We start from the raw sequence: 20,134 nt of genomic DNA on the forward strand, positions 1-20,134 counted from the left end.
TGCAACACAAGATACCAAAAAATACCAAGTTCATAAAATCCAAAATCGGCAAACCAACAACTCACAAAATTCATCCCCAATGAAAACAAGAAAAGTCACAGAAAAAGCAATATAGCCTCAACATATCCATACTGATAAACTCCCCACCCTCACCCCACAGCTGATTGGTAGCCAGAATGGTTATGCCACTAGCCATGCCATGCCAAAGACACTTACCGATGCAATTGAAGGACAACTCTTGACGGCAAAAGAGGGAACATCCATCTCCATTGACCTTGTTCATGTCATCACACTCTTCCCCAAGGTCCCTGAGAGCAAGATACAAAAATGGGGGGAAATAAATGCTGTGATGGTCCAAATAACCCCTTCTGCCTCTTCTACTTCCTTCTCCCATTACAGGCTGATAAAGTGAAATGTATATTGAGGGAAAGTAAGAAAAATTAAAACATTTGTAAGGATCAGCAAATCTGTCAAATTCAGTTTCTCCTTTTTACACTCTTAAGTTTTCAATATTTCCACATCTGTTTACAATTCTCCCCAATATGCATTTTTGTATTATATGTTCATTTTGTGCACACTTCTTCCTAGTATACAGACAACAACAGATTAACACTGGCATGAAATCAGAGCTCTAGTTAATGGCAGGGAGGGGCTAGCCAGGTTTTTTGCTCTAGGTGAAGCCCCCAGAGGGGCACCATTGAGGCTCCCAGTCTCTGTGTGTGTGTTTTTGTGTGTGTGTGTGTGTGTGTGCGCGCGCGCACGCAAATGAGCAAAGGGCCAAACTGGGTCTTTGACCCAGGTGAAAAAAGCCTAGCTTCACCCCTGCCTGAAAGACGTGTGATCGCACATGCACGCATGATGCTGAACCCAGAAGTGACCCCCAAACATCACTCAACACATGATGAGAATGGTAGAATGGGGGTCGGGCACAGTGCGAGAACTGCACTGTGAAATTTGGAGAAGTGTGGATATCGAAAGCTGGCTGTGCTTGGGTTCACATATTATTTCTGAAAGTGTGAATTGGGTAAGTTAGTCTTCAATTGTGAAATGAATTCATTTCCCCTCCAATCCTAGTAGTGGACCTCAAAACACTTTATTGTACAACAAAAGTCTATATGTAGCATAAAGAAAACATGAATGCTCTTTTAAAAGCATGCACAACCATTTCAGCACCGTAGATCAACTGGGGGACAAGTTATGCAACCTTTAGTAATCACTTTTACAGTCCAGATTTTTGCTCATAGATCCCAATACCCAGATTCCATCTGCAACCTTTCCTCATGGTAATGATTGATCATTTTGGTTGCCCTTTTCTGAACCTTTTCCCAACTCTACAATATCCTTTTTTCAGGTGAGGCAACCAGAACTGTATACTGCATCCCAAATGCGCCCACACCATAGATTTGAATAATGGCAATATTGTATCAGCAGTTTTATTTTCATTACCTAATGATCCCTAGCATGGAATTTGCACAGCTGCTGCAAACTGGGTCAACATCTTCACTGAGCTATCTCTTATGACCCCAATGTCTCATTCTTGTATCAGTAGGTGCTTGGACTAGATAATGTTCAAGGTACATTCACACCTTCATTATGCCTTAAACTAGGGATTAGCCTGCTCACCAGAGGCGACACTCAGGCCAATGCAGCCAACTCTGATGAGATGATGAGAGTTGTACTCTAGCAGCATTTGATGGGCTACAGATGTTCACATCCCTAGATGTGTCATCAAATCAATTTAAAAGCACCATGCACTTACTTCTGGATAATCCCATCTCCACAGTAGCCGCTTCCATGGACATAGGTGAGTGGTGGGGATGTTTCGCTCTCTTCCATCCCAGAAATTACTGAAACCCAGTAAGTGTATAAGATGCCTGCTTGTATTTCACTGCAAGATAAGGAAGGAGACATTAGCCAGGCATTAAAGTGGAGGATAGTCTCAACATATAATACTAGGTGCAGAATACAACTTCCTGGAAAATCTCATTGTCCTCATGCCCTCTAACGTATCACAGGTGTAAACAAAGACATTTGGGGCATCCTGATTCGAATACCAAGGCCTCCAACTCTACCATCACTGGACATTTGGGCAAATCTGTAAATTTCAATTTCAGAGGGTTTTTTAAATGCAATCTCTATGCAGGCCTCTCAGGATTGATTGCTGAGCCACTCCAGGAACCAGATGAATTGCAGGAATTGCAGCTCTGTGAGGGGAATAGTTCCCAGCATTATTTGGGGGAAGTCATGACTGTTTAAAGTACAGTCATACCTCTTGTTACGTTTGCTTCAGGTTGCGCGTTTTCAGGTTGCGTCCCACGGCGACCCGGAATTGCCGGAAGGGGTTACTTCTGAGTTTCGCCAGTTGCGCATGCGCAGACACAAAAAATGACATCACACGCATGCACAGAAGAGGTGAATCGCAACCACACATGCACAGACATGCAGGCGCAGGTTGCGTTCTGCTCATGTTGCAAACGGGGCTCCAGAATGGATCCTGTTCGCAACCAGAGGTACCACTGTAGTATGCTACTGCTTTAAATGTATAGAGCAGACGAGGGCTAAGTTTTACTCAGAGCAGATCCACTGAAATTAACAAGATTATGCATCTACACTGAGTATGACTAACACTGAATACGTTCTTCTAGGACCTGAGGGGCTATCACATGGCAAAGGGCTGAACTTACAGGAGGAGAGATTTGGATGGAATATTGAGAGAAACTTCTTGATGATAAGAGCAGTTTGCCACCAGAAACAATTTCCAGGGCAGGTGGGCTTGCCCTTGCTGGAGGTCTTCCAGCAAGTTTGGGGTGGCCATCCATCAGGGATGTTCTTACTCTGGATGCCTGACACCAAACAGGAGGTTGGACTACAAGACCTTTCACAGAAGCATAGGAATATTAGGTAGCTGCCTTATACTGAATTCAACTATTGATTCATCTGGTTCAGTATTGTTTACACTGACTGGCACTGGGAAGGGTCCAGCTCTCCCTGGAGATGTTGGGGTTTGGATGTGGCACCTCCTGCATGCAAAGCAGATGCTCTGCCACTGAGCTACAGCCCCTTCAATCCTATCATACTACTGTTCTTCTTATTAAAACATGTGGCAACAGAAGGAAGCTGAACTTATTTTCCCTCCTCGGTGTAGAATGAATCTAGCAAAACAGATGACTAGAAAAGCTCACACCATTAGCATTACAGCAGGGCTGAGCCAACATGAATGAAATGTTTATGGCTAACTCTAAATGACAATTTCCCAGTTGGTGGGTATTTATGTTTTTATATGAAGCCAGAGTATCTCCTTCTGATCTGTTTCTGCCAAAGAAAGAATGAATTTGAGATGCAGCAGAGAGTAATAAAATTGTAAATTGTCTCCTAGACAAAAGGAAACTGGGACAAAGTGCATGGATTGCAGTAATAGAGAGATCCATCGCTATCTGTTAAAATGTTTTTATTATAGCAAAACTAATAGCTCTTTAACAATGATATTGTTTGCACAGCAGAATTGCTCTTCTTTCTTCTTTCTTAAAAAAAGATGTGCATTGTATCTTGCAATCTGATGTACAGAGAGAGAGAGAGATGGATAATACTTTATGAACATATTCAGCCACACAGGGTAAAATGGGTAAGGATGCCCCTTCAGCTGAACCAGTATCTATTGGCCATTTGTGAGCCAGAGGGAATTTTTTAATGAATCATATGGCAGATGCAACCTTTCTCCAAGAGATGATCCAGGGCTGGCCCTATCACTAGACTGATGCTGTGTGGCACATCAGTTTGGCACGATTGGGGGGGCTCGTGGCCATGCACCATCACTACACTGTGCATGCATGCTCCGTGACATGCCCACATGACATGAGCACACCCCACGGCATGCTGCCATCACTCTCACACATCGTGGAGCATGCTGACATGTTGTGCAGTGTGTGTGTGGCAGCCACTGCAGAACTTTGGGGGCCCTAGCCCCTACATTGAAAATTGGGAGGGGCTCGGGCCCCACATAGATGGTGTGCCTGATTGCAAACGACAAGAGTCTCCCTCAATCCTACCTAGATGGGGATTGAACCAGGGACCTTCAGCACACAAAACAGGGGTTCTAATGGTCTGACTTATACCAAGGTAGTTTCCTATGTTCCTAAGTCTTAGATGGCAGGGCAAGCCCATTACATTGATTGTGGGGGAGGGCTGGCTTCCAAGTAGGAAAGTGAGAAGAAATGTATTCTATCCCTTGCAATTGCTTGTCCCTCCTTAGAAAGAGTAAGTGCGTATATCAGGTTAGGGGAACCTTTGGCACTCTGGATGTTATTGAACTATAACTCCCCGTTTGTGGAGTAGACGGGAACAATATTAAAGAATATAAAACTGTGTGAAAAAAACAACAGTATAAACAGTACAATGAGAATGACTGGAAGACTTGTTTTGTCGGAAGCATTTTTTATTTAAGTGTTTCATTGTATTAATTAGGAAGATTATGTTTTTATGTATATAAATTTGCTTTTTCTTCTTTCTTTTTTTCTGTATTTTCTTCTTTTCTTTTTTCTTAATTGTTTTTTCTTTAATTCTCTTTTTGTAGTATGAGATTGTAAATTCTTTGTATAAGTGTGTAATTTAAATTAATAAAGATTATTTATTTAAAAAGAAGAAGAAGAACTATAACTCCCATGAGTCCCAGCATGGAAGGGTGGGCATCATAGTTGTGGTTCAGCAACATCTAGAGGGGCCAAAGATACCTTACACCTGCTATGTGTGGTCACCATCAATACAAAGGGATGGGTCCAACTAAGTTCTACTCAGCGTACACCCATTAAAATTAATGACTCTAACTTGGTGTTGCCCATTAATTTCAATGGGTCTACTTAGAGTAGTGCTAACACTGGATACAACCCAAAAATCAAAATGATATTTTCCCTTCCTCTCATCACAAATATAGCTTTTAAATTTAAAATTATCTTCCATGATTGCTTTCTGTGAATTCTTCTCATTTTTACTGCTCATGGCTCCTCCAAATCCTCCTCTGTCTTTTAAACAACAACAATAACTTTATTATTTGTACCCCATCCATCTGACTGGGTTGCCCTAGCCACTCCGGGCGGCTTCCAACAAACATAAAAGTGCAATAAAACATCAAATATTTAAAACTTCCCTATACAGGGCTGCCTTCAGATGTCTTCTAAACGTTGTATAGTCCACTTATTGGTCTCCTTCCAACTGAATTCCTGACATAACTTTTTCAGTAGACTTCCATCATCTAATCATTCCACTTGACCTAGCCATCTTAACCTTTCTGGCACAATTAATAGACCTGATTTTGTTAACATCCATCCACTGCACACTCAGCCAAAGCGAGCACCCCAGAGATGGGGCTTAAAAACAGGTTCTAAGATTCAGTTCCGATTTTTTTGTTTTCCTAATGAGCATGTACCACCAGATTTACAGATTAGCATCTCTTGCAGGCTTGTGATCAGTGACAGAGTGCCATTACTTCTTTACAGGGCAAAAGGAAACACACCAGTCTGTGGGATCTAAGCATGCGATCTGCTGTTTGTGGAATTCCTTCAGGAAAGCTGAAAGTTCAGTAACAGAGCACATGCATTGCATGCAAGAAGGTCTGAAATGTCAGAGAGCCCCTGCTTTACATTGCAGCCATGGAAAAATCAGTAGTTCTCAGTGCACATCCACACAAAGAAGCAAGAGGCACTATCACAGTTCAAAGACACATTCCAGCCAGCCAAAAAAACACTCAAGGAGCAGTGTTAGGTGAAGCCTGGAAAGGAGGGAAAGAGTCCTAAGGGCCAGATAGAAAGGCTTGGAGGGCCACATTAATCCTCCAGGCCTGAGGTTCCCCACCCACCTCAAGCCTTCACAATGCCTAGGAGATACCCAATATGAAATGTTCTTATCTCCTCCCAGTCCTGTACAAGGATGGTATAAACCAGGTGTCTGTGTAGAGAAACAAACTGTAGTTTGTCAAAGAGGGGGAAAGAGAAGTGAGACAGAGTCACATTTCAGCTCTGTAAGCTAGCAGCATTCTGGGACGGTGGCTGGTACTTTCTAGTGTTCTGATGTGGAAGCCATGGACTCTTGTGCCTCCACCGACACTCACAACACTCACACAACTGTATATTTGTAAATAAAATCAGGGACCCTCCAGACTGTTTTTGCTTGTTTTTGCTTGACACTGATGCAATAATGATGTGTTTGTGGTGGATTCATACTGGACCATCCACATGTCATTCTGCTTTACTTGTTGTCCTGTGATACTTCCCCAGTGTTCCCACACTATCACTGTCAAGAGGGGCACTATTGCAACAAAAGTGGGACAACCCCCTGCCCTGAAATATTTGTAGTATGAAGTGTTACAGGATTTCATCTGGAAGTTATGGGACACACATAAGTGAAGCAGAATGTCCTCCTCAAAACTTTTGCAAACACCAAAAGCATTGAAAGCAGGGGAGTGTCTCACCACAGTGGCCGCCTTGCAAAAGAAAGCAAAACCACATTCATGCTGTGATGTTTGGAGAATCTCACCTATCAGAGAAGTGGCATGAGCACTCACAATATTGTTAACAACGAACAAGTGTTGCTCCATTCTTTTCTGCATCTGGGGAAAATGTCATTACAGGGTCAAAGTTGCGTTCAATTTTGCGTTCAAGCTTCCAGCCTGCATCAGAGACTCTGGGCTCAGGGAGTGTACTGCACTTTTATCCCTCTGCTTACTATGCCCTTTTCTCTAACGGAGAGCAGTGGAGGCTGGTCTACTAGGGCAAATGGGGCATTGCCTCACCAACTTCAGTCTGCCTGCAGCCAGTCCCCACTTGCCTGCCTTCTTCCTTCCAACCAAGACTGATACACTGTTAGTGGGTGGTTCCCTAGACCAGTTGCGTGGGAGGTTGCCTGCTCTTGATGGGGTTAGACTCCCTCTAAAGGAGCGGGTACGTAGCTTGGGGGTACTTCTGGATCCTTTGCTGTTGCTCAAGTCTCAGGTGGCCTCAGTGGCCCGGAGTGCCTTCCATCAGCTTTGGCTGGTGGCCCAGCTGCACCCCTATCTGGACAGGGATAGCCTAATTACTGTTGTCTATGCTCTGGTAACCTCAAGGTTAGCTTACTGCAGCATCTTATACATACGGCTGCCTCTGAAGATGGTTCAGAAGCTTCAGCTGGTGCAGAATTTGACAGCCAGGCTGCTCACTGGGACAAGACGGTTGTAGCATATTATTACACTGATCCTGGCCTGACTGCACTGGCTGCCAATTAGCTTGTAGGCCCAATTCAGAGTGCTGGTTTTGACCTATAAAGCCTTAAATGGCTCAGGACCACAATACCTCAAGGACCACCTCTCACCCAGACTCTGTGTTCATCATCTGAGGCCCTTTTTTGTGCCTCCTCCATGAGACATCTGGAGGGTGATAACACAAGAAGGCACATTTTCTGTACTGACTTCTGTACTAGCTCTCCCTGTTCTCTCCTGGGACGTTTGACTGGTACCTTCATTATATATTTTTAGGTGCTAGGCAAATATGTTCCTCTTCAACCAGGCCTTTGGCTGATTAATATTCTACAGCTTTTTAATATGTACCTGTGGGAAGCGGAGGTTATTGTTTAACTGTTTTAATTATTTACTTGTGTTTTTATCTTGTATTTTATTCTGTGAACTGCCCTGAGATCTTATGATGAAAGGCAGTATACAAATTTAATAAATAAATAAACTAGTTGGCTTTGCCTGCCATTGGCTCTGGCTCCACCTATTATTGACCTCTCTGCTTTCTCATCTACCAGTCACAATGGGCACCAGCCACCAGGGACAGAGAGCACAGCAATAGCCAAAATGCACTCTCCACCGAGCCTGATGCATTCCTGTTCCTGCTTTAGTGTATGAGGCTGCTTCAAAGTTAAGGGCATAAGCAAGTTGGTGTTTTAAGATCTATATCCCCTGTCTTTTAATGGGCTTTTGGAACACTGACTTAGGGGATAATGATTGTTCTGACTTCCATATAAATGGGTTACTGGAAAGGTCTCCTTTCTTGCTGGACATCTGTTGATCAATCCACAAATAACAAAACGCCAACAGCTCTTCCTTCTTTTTGAAATCTTTCCAATGGGTCCTTAAATCAAGGCTCTCTTGCATTACTAGCACCACCCTCAAACACACAAACTGGTACTACTAAGTTTTAATCAGGTAACCAGGGTGATGAACCAAGTAAAGCTTCAATGCAGATTAAAATGTGCCTCCCAATCAACCAGTGTGGCAGGCAACAAGCAAAGGATTCTGGGATTCAGAATTTGGGAAGAACTTTGTGGGCACATAATGCACAATGCCTGGGAAACATATTACCAGCAAGGAGGATGTGCTATTTGCCTCTGCCATGCTGACTCCCTCAAGAACTAAATTTAATTTTTTGGGGGGAAAGTGTGAGAGAGAAACTGAAATTGACAGGTTTCTGTGTCACAGGGATCGGGACCCTTCAGATGCTAGTGAATTTCAAATCCCATAGGCCCTGACCATGCTGACTTAAACTGATGCGAGTTGAAGTCCAAAAAATATTGCGTGGTGAGGCAGGTCCCCCATCCTTGATTTAACATCTCTGGTTTTTTCCTTTAAAATATCAGTATGTGTGTGGCTGTTGGGAGTGGGGTTTTCGACATCAATGGGTAACTAGCCAATATGCGGGGGATGGAATAATTTGTCAATTTTGTATTATCTCGGTTTCTCACTTTTCAAATCTTAAATTCAGTTCTCTACATTTCCAAAGCAGTTTGTTCATGCTTTTTGTTTAAGTCCAGAAAACTCATCAGCATTTTAGCATGAATGTCTCCTAATGTACACATTTTTATATGCAATTTTTGTATGCAATGTACACAACTTTGAAAGTGCTCTTATGTTGCATTTTTGTAAGTGACTTTAGCATGAATGTCTCCTAATGTACAATTTGCAATATGCAATTTTTGTATGCAATGTACACAACTTTGAAAGTGATCTTATGTTGCATTTTTGTAAGTGACTTTCACAAATGCATCCATTTCTATGCCCACATTATCCTAGTAGATGCATTTCTGTACACACTAGATGGCTGGAAAACTGCATTGCAAAACTGCAAAAAGTGCAAATTTCAAAGGATGGTATTATTCCTAATTAGGTAGGTTTAAATGTTACTCATACTCATACTCACATTAGCATTAATGTACATGAGAAACTTAGGTTTATTAACTTCAATGATTTTAACAGGCCAGGCTCAAGAATCTTGTGCTAATTCATAAAGCCCTACACAACTGGTGTCCAAAGTACCTTAAGGACTATCTGATCACTATGTGACACTACAACTGAAATCCAAGACTTGGTCAGTCTTTACTAGGAGACAAGTCTTTATTGTGGCAGGCCCTGCCCTGTAGAACTCCCTGCCAGTAGAATTACTGCATTAGTCATCTCGTTTATTTTAGATGTCTTTTAAAAATTGTTCTTTTCCGACATGCCTTTGCAATGTGATTCTTTCTTTTTCAACCAACCAGTCTTTATTGATGTTTCTATTTATGTTAATGTAGTACAGCATTGATGTTGTACTAATGTACTACTGTAGTATAGGATGTGATTCCTGCATTAAAAGACTAGATGACTCTTGCGGTCCCTTCTAATTATACAATTCTATGATTCTATGATGTTTTTATATTGTACACAACCTTGTTATATGGTCACCCCCCAACCCCCCCATTTAAATATATAAATACTCTGAGAATAGCTTAGTTGGGTAAGGCCAGTAGCAGTTGTGGATTTCCAGGGAGGATTTTCTGTGTTCCCACTGGTCCTTTGAAGTGTATCAAAAACAAAACACTTCTTACAATCCCTGAATGAGGGAAGGGTGATTCTAGGACACATGAATTAGGGACCGCCCTCACCTCTTTAGGTCTATTTTTCTGTTTTTGTCTTCTTCCCCCCCCCTCTCTCTGGGGTGTGTGTGTGTGTGTGTGTGTGTTTAAAACAAAATGCTAAAAGGCTGTGAGAAGCTTGACTTGGATAATGTAGGGAATCCTTGTCTGAATCAGAAGTCTAAGCTCTGCGTATGTTGGAGGTACAGGATAGTAGTGCAGTATGCAGTAAACAAAGGAGAGACGTCAAAACTCAGACGGCTATTCTGCTCTCCTGTTATTTCAGCTGCATTTTCACTTATTTGGACAAGGCTAGAGAGGGAACAGGTGCAAAAGACACACAACAATTTCTCTGCCCCTGCAACCCAGACAAATGCACATCCCACCCCTCTTTTCACTATGAAGTTGATTTAAAAGGCAAGAGTGCCAAAGAACATTTGGATCCCACAAGAGGGGCATCAAACTAACACAGCCATGTCTGGATTTTACAGTCTCCTGTGAATGATGGACAGGAGGGCAAAACAGGCCACATGCAGCCATGATCTCTGCGGAAAGCCACAGGGCTGTGGGGTTGGCTGGGATCTCAGGGGCCAGCTATGCATTTCGATGTGGAGGCTCTGGTGTTAGTTTCCTGCAACAGTGCCAGTTGCAGACATCAAAACAGGGAAGTGGGCATATATGGGGTAAGGCAATCCCACAGGTCAACCGGTCCCAGATGAGTCTGGGAAGCCCACAAGCCCATTGATCGCCCATGATCATCTATGATTTTTCCTAGTTCCCTTTTGACGCTGTCCCAGTTGGTGGCGCTTTGCAAATCTTGTGGCAGCAAATCCCAGCATTTAGCTTTGAACTGTGTAGTGGTTGGGACTGGTAGGGGCAGAAGGCAGGGAGACCAAACATTAGGAATACAAAGAAAGCTGGCTCAGTTTTGTCTACCCTGGCTGGCACCGGCTCTCCGGGGTTTTATGCATGGGTCTCTCCCAGACCTCCCTTGAGAAGCTGGGGATTGAGCCTGGTACCTTGCACATGCAGAACAAGGGCTCCGTTTCTGAGCAAAGGCCTTTCAGCTAAGCCAGAGCCAATGAAAGCAAGGGCCAACTAAATTTAGTTTTGCTATTCTCTTTAAGGGGAATAATGAAGAGGAAGCCAGCAGCCACTGCCACCCTCTGGACTGGCTGGAAAAAAAGAAGGCAGGCAGGTGATGAGTAGCTGAGGGCAGACCAAGGTTTGCCAGGCAGTGCAGCATTTGCCCATTCACTGTGTCAAGAACCATGCACTGTGTGAAGACTGAACTACTGACGACAGAGGGAGAAAGTCACACTAACAACATTTTAAGAAGGTTCTTGCCCCCCAGTTAGCAGGGCTGGGAAATAGGGAAGGTCAGGGGTGGCCTGTCCAATAGGTGAAGTGAAGCCATTTGCTTCAGGAGCCAGATCCATGTGCCTCTCCCCCACCACTGCACTCTTGTCGGCCCTGCCAGGTCTTCACCCACACTGCCAACACAGCCCTGTTGCCCTTGCCATTGTCACGGTGGTAGCAGAGGCGCAGCTGCAAGTGAGGGTACAGTTGCCTTGACAGGTCTAGAAGCAGCATAGGCCTGGCAGCAAGGGCCGGGAGGGATTGGGGACCCGGATCTGCGGAGGTAGGCAGCATTGGGGAGGGGCATTGGGGTGTTTTGTCTAGAGTGCTAGAACATCTTGAGCCCACCCTGTGGGTGGTGATTTACCAAGGTTAGAGATCAGAAAAGAAGAAACATCTGTTCTACCTTGGGAAGGACAGAGCTGCATGTAGAAAGTTAAATAAGGTGTCTCTTCCAAAAGGATGCTCCACAATGTTTCCCTTGGGAGGGACTTTGTGTCTTGACTTAATCTCCACTGTTACCATCACATTTGCAACTGGCCTCAAACCCACCCAGCCCCCCAAAAAACTCCAACAACAACAACTCACAGCCAATGGACCAACACATTGCACTCTGCTCCAGACACAAATCAGGATCTGCAGGACTTGTTCTAGGTCAAGGCATGAATGGGGTTGCCTGAATCAAGCAAGGGATGAAGGAACATGGGGAGCAGTGAGTCAGACCATTGGGTCCATGTAGCTCTGGTCTACGTTGACTGGCAGCAACTCTCCAAAGGGTTTCAAACAGGGAAACTCCAGGCCCTACCTGGATGCAAAGCAGATGCTGTACCTATGAATTACAGCCCTTTCTCTAAGAAGAAGCTGCCTTATACTGAATCAGACCCATTGGTCCATCTAACAAAGTATTGCTTTGACTGAGTAGCAGTGGATCTTCTGGGTTTCAGATGGGGGAAAATAATCACAGTCCTACATGAGAGATGCTGAGGACTGAGGGACTCCCCACATAGAAATATGTTCTGCCAGTAGCTCCAGCCCTTCCCCCAAAAGAAATGAAGTAAGAGGGGGAAAGAGAGAGAAGTGGGTGGCAGAAAAAAGAAGGAAAGAATACACTAGCAGGAAAAAAATGAAAGAATGGGGAGGCAGGTGGTGGAAAGGGAGAGGGCAAAGGGAGAGAAGGGATGGCAAAAAGAGTGTGGGGGTGGCAAGATAGAGGGGCAGGAAAGAGAGAAAATGGTGGCAGAGAGGGAAAAATGGGATGCCCTGCCCCCATATGATTCTGTTCCCACCCACCACCCATATGTGGGTCCCAAGAGATTTTCCCTAAGGGAACATGACCTCCAACAGGAAAAAAAAGGTTCCCCATGCTAGAATAGACAGTGCTAGATACGACAGTGCTAGATATCTTCTTATGTTCCTATGAAAAAAAAGAAGCAGCACAAAGATCTCCTCAAACTCTGTGTTTCATTTTGGGTGGGGCTGCATGCCATTAAATTTACTTTAATCCCCAGCCCCCAGCAGGTGGACCTGGCAGCCACATCTGAATGTTTGAGAGTCAGAATGTTCCTCTGGCTAGCAGGGCTTCAGGGAGGGGGGGGGGAAACAAGAAGAGAGACTGACAGAGTCTGGAGATGGATGAGTGGGAAGGAATGCAATAGCAAGAGGCAGCTGTGGGGATGAGCTCTAGCAAATTGACCACATTCAGTGGAGATTGAAGATCATGCTTCTTTTTGCCCAAAGCAGGGGGTCATGTTATCTCAAGCCTCTGTGCACAGAGGTTTGACCCAGAGCCAAATGCAAGTCAGCAAGAGGCAGACTTGACTGTGGCCTCTCCAAGGGCGCTTTGCTCCAACCTTTCAGTGCTGGCTTGCAGCTGCAAACTACACAGCAAGGAGCCATGCCACTGGCTGAAGGGCACACAGCTGAAATTTGGTGTACTTCAGATCTTGGTTCAGTAACCCCTGATGGATTTAACACGAAAGGGGCTTTTTGAGGCATAGGGTACTTCCAGACTTTTGCAATTTATGGGTGGGATTCAATCACATACCAGCAAGTGCAGGTTGCTCAGTTGATTTGGCAGTCCTGCGCAAGAAGCTCCACTCCCCTCACCCAAATTGTGTTTCTTTGTTTGTTTGTTTGTGTGTGTGTGTTTGTGTGTGTGTGTGTGTGTGTGTGTGTGTGTGTACTTTTGGCAATAAGGAAAGTGTCAGGAAAATGTGCTTTAAAGGGGGCGGTGGGATGATTACTTGGCAAAAAGTCATATAATATATTAATATAGTATAAAATAGCTACCAACTTAACTCTAGAGGCACTGTGGAATTAGAATATGGAATCTAGCCCTTATGCAGAAACCAATGAAGCATCCTACAGTGCTCAGAATGCAAAGACCAAAGTTGATTTTGAAACTGTATTACATGTGTTTATTCAGTACGCTGGAAAGGACAATGTTGTCCTCTCACCCATGGCTCACTCTGAGACAATCTGTTAAGACAGAGAGCAGAAGATACCCAACTGTTGTAATCAGTTCAAAACTGCTTACAAACTCATTGTTTGACTGCATATGCATGGAATGTTTCTTTGGGGGGGGGGGCTATGGAGATTGCTTGCCATTTGTATTTTTAGAAACTGAGACATAAAAAAGTTTTTTGTTTTTTTTTAAAAAAAGACATATAATCTCCCCACAAAAAATCAGAATGAATGCTCAGTAAACAGTCTTCTAATGGCCCTTCAAAATTTGCACAGACAAATCAGGACAATGCCCACCAAACAGGCCATCTGGAGAGTGGCCTGATGGACATGCTCTCTGCCTCAGAATAATTTATCCCAAAGCACAGAATCTGACACTGTACAAGCATACTCATTTCCTCCCCTAAAGGAAACTACTGGGGCAGGGGGAGGGGCTGTGAATTTGATTGGAGGAATAGCTTTTGGAGAGGGAGGTTTAACCCTTCTCCCTGTTGACATTGTAGGAAATGTATAGATGTTGGTATGTACTATCAGGGAAATTGTAGATAGGACAAGGAGAAATTTTAACTGTTCTGGTGCTTCTGCACCAATAAAATTTGGGTATAACCCTATGGCATCATTAACATCCAATATTCTCACTGGATCCCAGCTACTTCCCAGCTTAGATCAAACCATACTTGTTTATCAAAGATATGCCTACCCTGTCCTTCAAACAGGTCATCAGAAAGCCATTCTTCATTGCCTCTCTTGATGCAAGTCACATGGTATTCTTCAAGCAGAAAACTGGCTTGCAATTATTGCCATAATATATTCCAGTGGTGGGGAAGCCACTTTTTTTTAGCCTGAGAGCCAAATTCCCTTTTGGCCAGTGGCAGACGGGGGACAGAGGCAAAAGTGGATGGAACAAAGCATGTAAATTCTACCTTTGCACAGAAGGCTAGTTCTTACACACACACATTCCATTCAAATGGGGGGAATTCTGAGGGCCACATAGGGTGGAGTACATTTCACTGCTTATAATAATATAATTCATTTCTCGAATTGTGGCTCCTTACATAGATAAACCAACATCATTTGTGCAGAGGAGGGAAGTGTCAGCAGGTTTTGGGGGAACAGAAGGTTTGCTGAGGTACGAAAAAATAACATTGTAAATGAAGGGGGTGGAATCCAAACAGCACAATGAGGACTGGGTGAGCACAAAAAGATGGGAGGAGGAATTCATGGAGTATCCTAGAACAGGCATGTCCGGGTGGGTGGAACACTGAACAGGAGTGCTATAACATTTTGTTGTAGGTCCTGCTTACGGTGACCACAATCACACATTTCTGAAGTGTTCTCAGATCAAAGCTTTGCGCCAACAGATAAAATCAAGAGCTGTTTGCCTTTGCACTATCACTACTTACGTGTCCATGAATTTCCGGCTGAGGTCTGAGATGATGAATGGAGAGCCCTTCTGAAAGGGAGGGTCCCGGGCTACTTTGTACCAGATAGGTCGGCAGTTGGCACACTGCTTGCTCTGAGGGACCGAGCTTATCATGGCGGCATCAATCTCCAGCTGTTCATCCAAAGTGTAGATTTGGATGCCACAAACTTCTTCATTCACCTTCTTGGAGTCCAGCCTGATGGTCATGGGGACATCACAGAAGAAGTTCTGAGGGCCAAGGGATATGTTCCGCCCACTGACCATTAAGAGTTTGATGTCATTCACCGCTTCGCTGAAATGCCAGTCATCAGAGACATAGGTCACCCATATGGTCAGAGACTCTGGGATTACCGGGTACTGAAACTCTAGCTCCAGGTAGCAGCCCTGGGGTTCGGGACAGGCAGGAGGGATGGTTTGCTTGATGACTGCTGAATTGGGGCTCCAAGTTCTAACACTGGCCTTGCACGGCTGTTCCACATCAGGGGGACCTTGAAAGCATAAAGAAAATGTAAAGTTGAAGACAACACCTCAACACTGCACAGGTCTTATAAAACTGGAAACCTGAAATTTCAGTTTCCACAATATAATTTATATGTTGTATAACGAAGAATTTACATGGGACACTGATGGGCCACAAGCTTCTTTCCTTTGCCCATCAATTTCCTTGGACAACCTCAAGTATTGTGTTACTGCATTGGAAGAAAAACCTCTCTATCCACTAGGGAAGAAGAAGCCAGTCAATTTCAGTTTTTCTCAAATTCTCATATTTCCAAACCTCACTTCAGTTCTCCTCATTTCTGGATCAGTTTGCAATAAAAAGTCATTGTGAAAATTCATCAGCATTTTAGTGTGAATTTCTCTTAATATATACTTTTCTGCATGCAGAATATAATTTATTATGTATGCTATTTTTGTTAATCTGTACATATTATTTATTATTATTATTAAATTTATTATCTGCCCTTCATCCTAAGGTCCCAGGGCAGGTTACAAATTAAAATACAACATTAGAACAGAATAACAGAAGCAGTTTAAAACAATTTATAATTACAGAAATAAAGTGGGCCATAAAAATATGAACATCCAGTGTCAAAGGCTAGTTGCATTTCTTTTAGGAGGTTTTGTACAGAAATGCAAACTGAACTGAATTCCTCCTCTAACCCAATTCACTTTCATATCCGGTTTTCAGTAACACCGCTTGAGACCCTTCTTCATGTGCCCCCTCCATGAGGGGTCTGGAGGGTGGTAACACAAGAACAAGACTTTTCTGTGGTAGCTCCCTGTAGGCGGAACGCTCTCCCCAGGGCAGCTTACCAGGTGCCTTTGTTACATATCTTTAGGCACATGGAAGAAATGTTCCCCTATATCCAGGACTTTGTCTGATGAAACAATCACTGGTCTTCAGAAATGGTGGGGAGTTAATTGTAAACACTGTTTGACTGTAGAATTGCTTTGCAAAATTTGGAGAAGTGTGAGTTTCAAAGCGTGACTGTGGTGTTTCAGTTCACATGCTGTTATGGGAAGAGAAAATTAGGGAGTAACAAAACAAAATTTCTCCCCCATCCCTCCTGTTCACTTTTCCCACGACCGTGCATGATTTTTCATAGGTTACCCTGATGTGTAATTTTTCATAGATTACCCTCACCCTTCCATCATTTGTCTCCCCTGCCCTTCCAAAGCTAAAAAGACTGGAGTGCAATAAGAAAATGCAACAGAAGGTAGCAAAGGATTGGTAACAAGCAGATAAAAACAACATTAAACTGAAACAAGTGGAAAAGGACAATGCAGCCAAATACAACAGTGGAAAGGAAATGTTATCTTCTCGCATTTGCTTTTCTTTTCTTTTTGCAAAATATGAATGAGGCAGTGAAGGTTTGGTCACAAAGAGATAGCATGCAACAGTGACTCGATTTATTTGGAGCAGGATCACTCTTTCTTATGAAGGCTCATGCCATGATAAACTAGTTAGACCTATTCCTCACTGAAAAGGTCTGTCTGTGTTTGGGGTTGTACCACATCTCCAGTGCCACAGATGGGGAATGTGTGGTCCTGTGGATGTTGTTAGACTCCAGCTCCCATCAGCTCTAGACTGTATGGCCAATAGTAGGGATGATGGGAGTTGCATCCCAACAACATCCAGAGGGCCACAGATCTGTCAAGTGTTCTGCCTCCCACTGTGGGAGCTCTGAGCTTCAACTGTCTTATAGTGCAATACTATGTGGGTCCACTAGGAGCAGGCTCCTTTGAGCTCAATGGATTTAATCCCAGGTAAATTTGCACAGCAGGGATGAGGAGCCCATGGCTTCCAGATGTTGCTGGACTCCAACTCCCAACACCCCACCAGCATGGCCAATGGTCAAGGATGATGGGAGTTGTAGCACCTGGAAGACCACCCCCACTCCCAATCACAGTGTATGTTAAACTTGCAAAACACATTGGGTGGTATTCAACTCAGTTTTATTCAGAATAGACCCACTAAAATGGATGGTGCTAACTTAATGACATTAATTAATTTCAGTTGGAACAAAGCTCAGCTGAATACCACCCACTGAACTTCAAGAAAACATCCTTCAGCAGGTGAAATGAAACCTTAAGCTTTTTATTAGAAAGGCAAACCATCCATGAAAGGAAAGGACCATACTGTAATTCCTCGCTATCACTTCATTCACTTTGCCAGAAAAGGAGGTGTCCATCAATTGCCCTTGTGCTCCAGCAGATGACTTCATCACTCCTGCTTTTAAAAAGGTTTCATGTAGATGTTAAACAACATGGGGGACAGGATTGAGCCCTCTGGAATCACACATTGAAGGTTCCATGGGACTGAAAAGCATTCCCCAAGCAACACCTTCTGGAAACAACCATCCAAGTAGGACTGTAACCACCAACAAAGCGGTGCCACCCACCCCTAGTTCAGACAGTCACTCCAGAAGGATACCATGGTTATGGTATTGGTATTGAAAGCTGTTGAGAGGTCGAGAAGAATTAACAGGGACATGTTTCCCTTGCCTCTCTCTCAATAAGAGGTCATCATACAGGGTGACCAAAGCAGTTTCTGTGCTAAAACCGGACCTAAACCCCAATTGAAATGGATCCAGAAAATCAGTTTCTTCCAAAAACTAGTTTGCTGGAAACGTTTTCCAGAGTTTAGTTGTTTTTTGAGACCAACAGCATACAATATCTGTGTGAAACCTTTATTCACAGCCAAGAAGTGGGAGGAGCAAAACATGGACTACTGAGATGCAAAGGATATTCTTGGCCAAATTAAGGTAACATTGCATACCCTACAAGAAAGCAGTTCAAAATCTCTTTTAAAATACTATTACTGTTATTAATACTACTAACAGCAGCAGCAATGAGAAAGGCCTTTTGAAACGTAAGAATCTTCCTATCAGACAGCCCATTGGTCTATCTAGCTCAGTACAGTCTACACTGACTGGCAGCAGCTCTACAGGATTTCAGACCAAGCGTTTTCCCCAGCTCTACCTGGAGATGCTAGGGATTGAACCCTAGAATCAACTACAGCAGGAAATTGGGGGGAGACGTGCCCCTTTCCCCCCATAGAAAACATCACCTCATGCGTGTCCTCTGCTGTGTGGGTCAGGGTTGCCCACTCCATTTTAAAAAACCCTCAGAACTGAGCAAGCATTGTTGGGAAGAAAGCTATGCTTAGATCTACTAAATCGATAAAATTTGCATTGCAAAAGCAAAAGTGGGTTTGGGCAGAGCAGGCGGAAGAAAGCTGCCTGTGTTGATATGTGAGGGAAATCAATAAGGTTTGCTTTGTGAATCAGAAGAGAGTTGACGAGGAAAGAAGGCACCTGCAAAATCATTTGTAGCTCAGAACAGGGGAGACAGGGCTTCCGAAGCCAAATCAAGAGAAGCAGTCCAGAAGGATATAATGGTCCATTGTATCAAAAACTGCTGAGAAGTCCGGGCACTCCCCTAGCCTAAGCTGTCACACAAGTCATCTTTCAGGGCTCCCAAGTCTGTTTCTGTCCCAAAAATACATCCTGAAACTAAGCTGGAATGGATCCAGTCCAGGACTACCTGAAGCTGAAAAGCCAACACCCACTCTAGCACCCCCCAAAAGATATATTTGAAACCATGTGGTAGTTGCTCATTACTCTGGGATTCTAATTTGGATTATTCAAAAGTGGTTTTACCAGCACATCTTTCTGACAAGTGAGGACCACATCTTCCCTCAAGGAGGCATCAACAACCTCTGAGGTCCAAATACCCAGCCCAAATACCCTTGCTGATTTCACTATCCAAGATGCACAATGTTCTAATGTACAAATAGAAGGACACACAGCTCCCAGTGGACTGACCATATTCCCAGCCAACACCAACGAAAAGAAAACCATTACAGGGCTTCCTGTTTCCAGTGTGCCAGGAATGGAGTCTTTCTCTCCAGGAATGGGAAAGAGACAGATGGAGAAAATCAGATGATGATGGGGGAATTTCATTATCTGCATTCCTCTTTGGTTGGAAGAGGAACCAGGCTCTCATCCACAGTTTGCCTGGTGGTCTGGCACTCACTTCCCCATGGAACGCGAGGGCAGGCAAAGGCATTGAGACCACGGAGCACTCCAGGTGCCGTGACCCCCTCCCGATCCCGTTCCTGGAAGCACACGTTATCCTGTTAATTGGACTTAACTGGAGTAAACTACAGGCACGTGCCAGAGACGTTGAGATAAGAAACTGCAAAAACAACCCAGCTACAAAGATGTAAACGTTTTGGATTGAGAGCAGATTTCATTCGGTGAAAGAGACAATGGGGGGGGGAGGGGAGCCCACGGTTTGCTTACTTAAGGTTTTTCTCTATATTTATGATATGGCAACAACAACAACAACAACACCCCCGCCCCCTGAATGCAAGTTTTATTAACAAATATCTGCACAAGTGAAGATGGAAGAAATTGGAAAATAATATGGAATTTAACAAAATTGGAACTGCATGTGCGACAGAAAGGAACTGAGAGGGAAGGAGAAAAGAAATGCTATGCTATGAAAATATAGAGCAAAATCTTCCCT

The 20,134-nt window shown here is 43.8% G+C and overlaps 1 protein-coding gene across 1 annotated transcript in view; it reads right to left on the minus strand.

Moving 5' to 3' along the window:
- Positions 1–20,134, minus strand: part of PAPPA (pappalysin 1) — a 243,424-nt gene that overhangs the window by 141,860 nt on the left and 81,430 nt on the right. The window contains exons 7-9 of the mRNA XM_053373806.1: positions 15,081–15,588; positions 1,760–1,888; positions 217–308 (exon numbers count right to left, since the gene is read on the minus strand). Of these exons, the coding sequence (XP_053229781.1) occupies positions 217–308; positions 1,760–1,888; positions 15,081–15,588 (729 nt within the window). The remainder of the gene's footprint in view (positions 1–216; positions 309–1,759; positions 1,889–15,080; positions 15,589–20,134) is intronic.

This window comes from Podarcis raffonei, chromosome Z, assembly GCF_027172205.1.
Source record: "Podarcis raffonei isolate rPodRaf1 chromosome Z, rPodRaf1.pri, whole genome shotgun sequence".
Lineage (NCBI taxonomy): Eukaryota > Metazoa > Chordata > Lepidosauria > Squamata > Lacertidae > Podarcis > Podarcis raffonei.